General features: G+C 60.9%; 1 protein-coding gene across 1 annotated transcript in view; it reads right to left on the bottom strand.

The window, feature by feature from the left end:
* Positions 1–578: 578 nt before the first annotated feature.
* The window catches only part of PTPRH (protein tyrosine phosphatase, receptor type, H), a 21,752-nt gene continuing 20,672 nt past the window's right edge, over positions 579–1,658 (bottom strand). The window contains exons 18-19 of the mRNA XM_014537333.1: positions 1,300–1,435; positions 579–1,191 (exon numbers count right to left, since the gene is read on the bottom strand). Of these exons, the coding sequence (XP_014392819.1) occupies positions 1,063–1,191; positions 1,300–1,435 (265 nt within the window). The 3' untranslated portion in view covers positions 579–1,062. The remainder of the gene's footprint in view (positions 1,192–1,299; positions 1,436–1,658) is intronic.

Below are 1,658 nucleotides of genomic sequence, written 5' to 3'. Positions count from 1 at the left end.
GCGGCGCTGTCCGCGGTGCTGATAGTGGAGAGCGGTGGGCGGGGGCGCGGCTGGGCGGAGACGGGCCGTGTGTGGAGACGTGTGTATGTGTGTGCGTGTGTGTACGTGTGTGTGTGTGTGTGGTTGCGCCAGCGCGTGCGTGTTCAGTCCTGAGTAGGTGGAGAACCCCGCCTCGCCCCCAGCCAGGAGCCCCCCAGCGATTTCATCCTGGTCCCCATATTTCCTGCCTTCTCACCCAGCCACCTGGCATCCAGCCGCCCCTCTCTCCCTAGTATTCAGATATCCAGACGCCAGACTCATTGTGAAAGTGTCTCCCAGGCAAATCCCTCCTCCCCCTTCGAGGTCCCCCTGTCTCCAGGCCCAGGACACCAGCCCCAGGGAACCCGTGCACATGGCCGTGGAGGCGGGACTCTGGGCGGGCAGCCTTCTACGCCATCCGCACCTGTTCTTTTTCGGGTGCAAATCTGTGGGTCCCCCTAGCTACCTCCCTAGGACTCACGCCTCAGTGCTTGAGGACCCCATCCCCGGGACCCCACCCCCAGATTATTCCCAGACCCAGAAACCCACTGGGGCAAGTATTTCTGCAGAGAATAGTGATTTAATAAGTTATGGGATGGAGGGGAAAAATATGTACAGGGAGTGGGTGCTGGGAACCTGAGGTCTTAGGAGATTTGGTTTCTGGAGTGAAAAGTGGGATCCTGCCTACCTTACTCCTTGGGTGGCCAGAACCTGAACCCGGGACCCTCATCCCTTCCTTCCTTCCTTCCTCACAATCCAGGTTGTTTCTGGGAGACTCTGCAGCCCAATGGGGGCCTGGTCTCCTCCTCCCACCAAGAACTAAGACATCCTAGCCCCCTTCCCTCTCCTCCTTCATGGAACCAGGGTCCTGGCTCCCAGCGGACCTCTCACCCCCAGGGCTGCCAGCCCCCCTCCTCCAGGGCCCAGGAGTCTGGGACCCCAGCCCCTTGCTGTCCCAGGGGTCCAGGAATCTGGGCGGAAGTCTGGATCCCGAGTGTGAGTCTGGCTGGGCTAGGGTCTCCAGGCCCCGAAGCTCAGCTTCCCCTAAACATCGACGGCTTCATCGTTCTCGAAGAGCAGGTTCTCGTATACGGCCTCGTTCTTCTGGACCGGCGGTGGGGCCGACTGCTGCAGAAACCGGAGGAGGCACTGGTGCAGGAAGACGTACTGGGCCTGGGGAGGGGCAGAGGGGGCGGTGAGGGGTGCCCTCCTGAGCTGTGGCCTGCTGGACCCCGGATTCCACCTCCACCCGCTGCTCCAGCCCCCAAAGATCCCAGTCACCTCGGTCTGCACCATCAGGGGCCGACTCTCCCGCATCTTCTTCACGAAGCTGTAGGGCCCCACCACCCCCTCGCACTCCAGCTGGCGCAGCAGGACGTCCAGGGCGATGAGGGTGCCTGTGCGGCCCACGCCGGCGCTGGGTGGGGACAGGGAGGGTCAGGTCACGGGAGGGATTTTTGAGACAGAGGGCAGGGGTCTGATTTTTGGTTTTTTGTTTAATATATTTTTTTATTGATTTCAGAGAGGAAGGGAGAGGGAGAGACAGAAACATCAATGATGAGCCCTAACCGGTTTGGCTCAGTGGATAGAGCGTCAGCCTACGGACTCAAGGGTCCCAGGTTCGATTCCAGTCAAGGGCG

This window comes from Myotis brandtii, unplaced genomic scaffold (assembly GCF_000412655.1).
Source record: "Myotis brandtii unplaced genomic scaffold, ASM41265v1 scaffold1763, whole genome shotgun sequence".
NCBI lineage: Eukaryota > Metazoa > Chordata > Mammalia > Chiroptera > Vespertilionidae > Myotis > Myotis brandtii.
The sequence above is the reverse complement of the archived record's forward strand: the minus strand, read 5'-3'. Positions and strand labels throughout refer to the sequence as shown.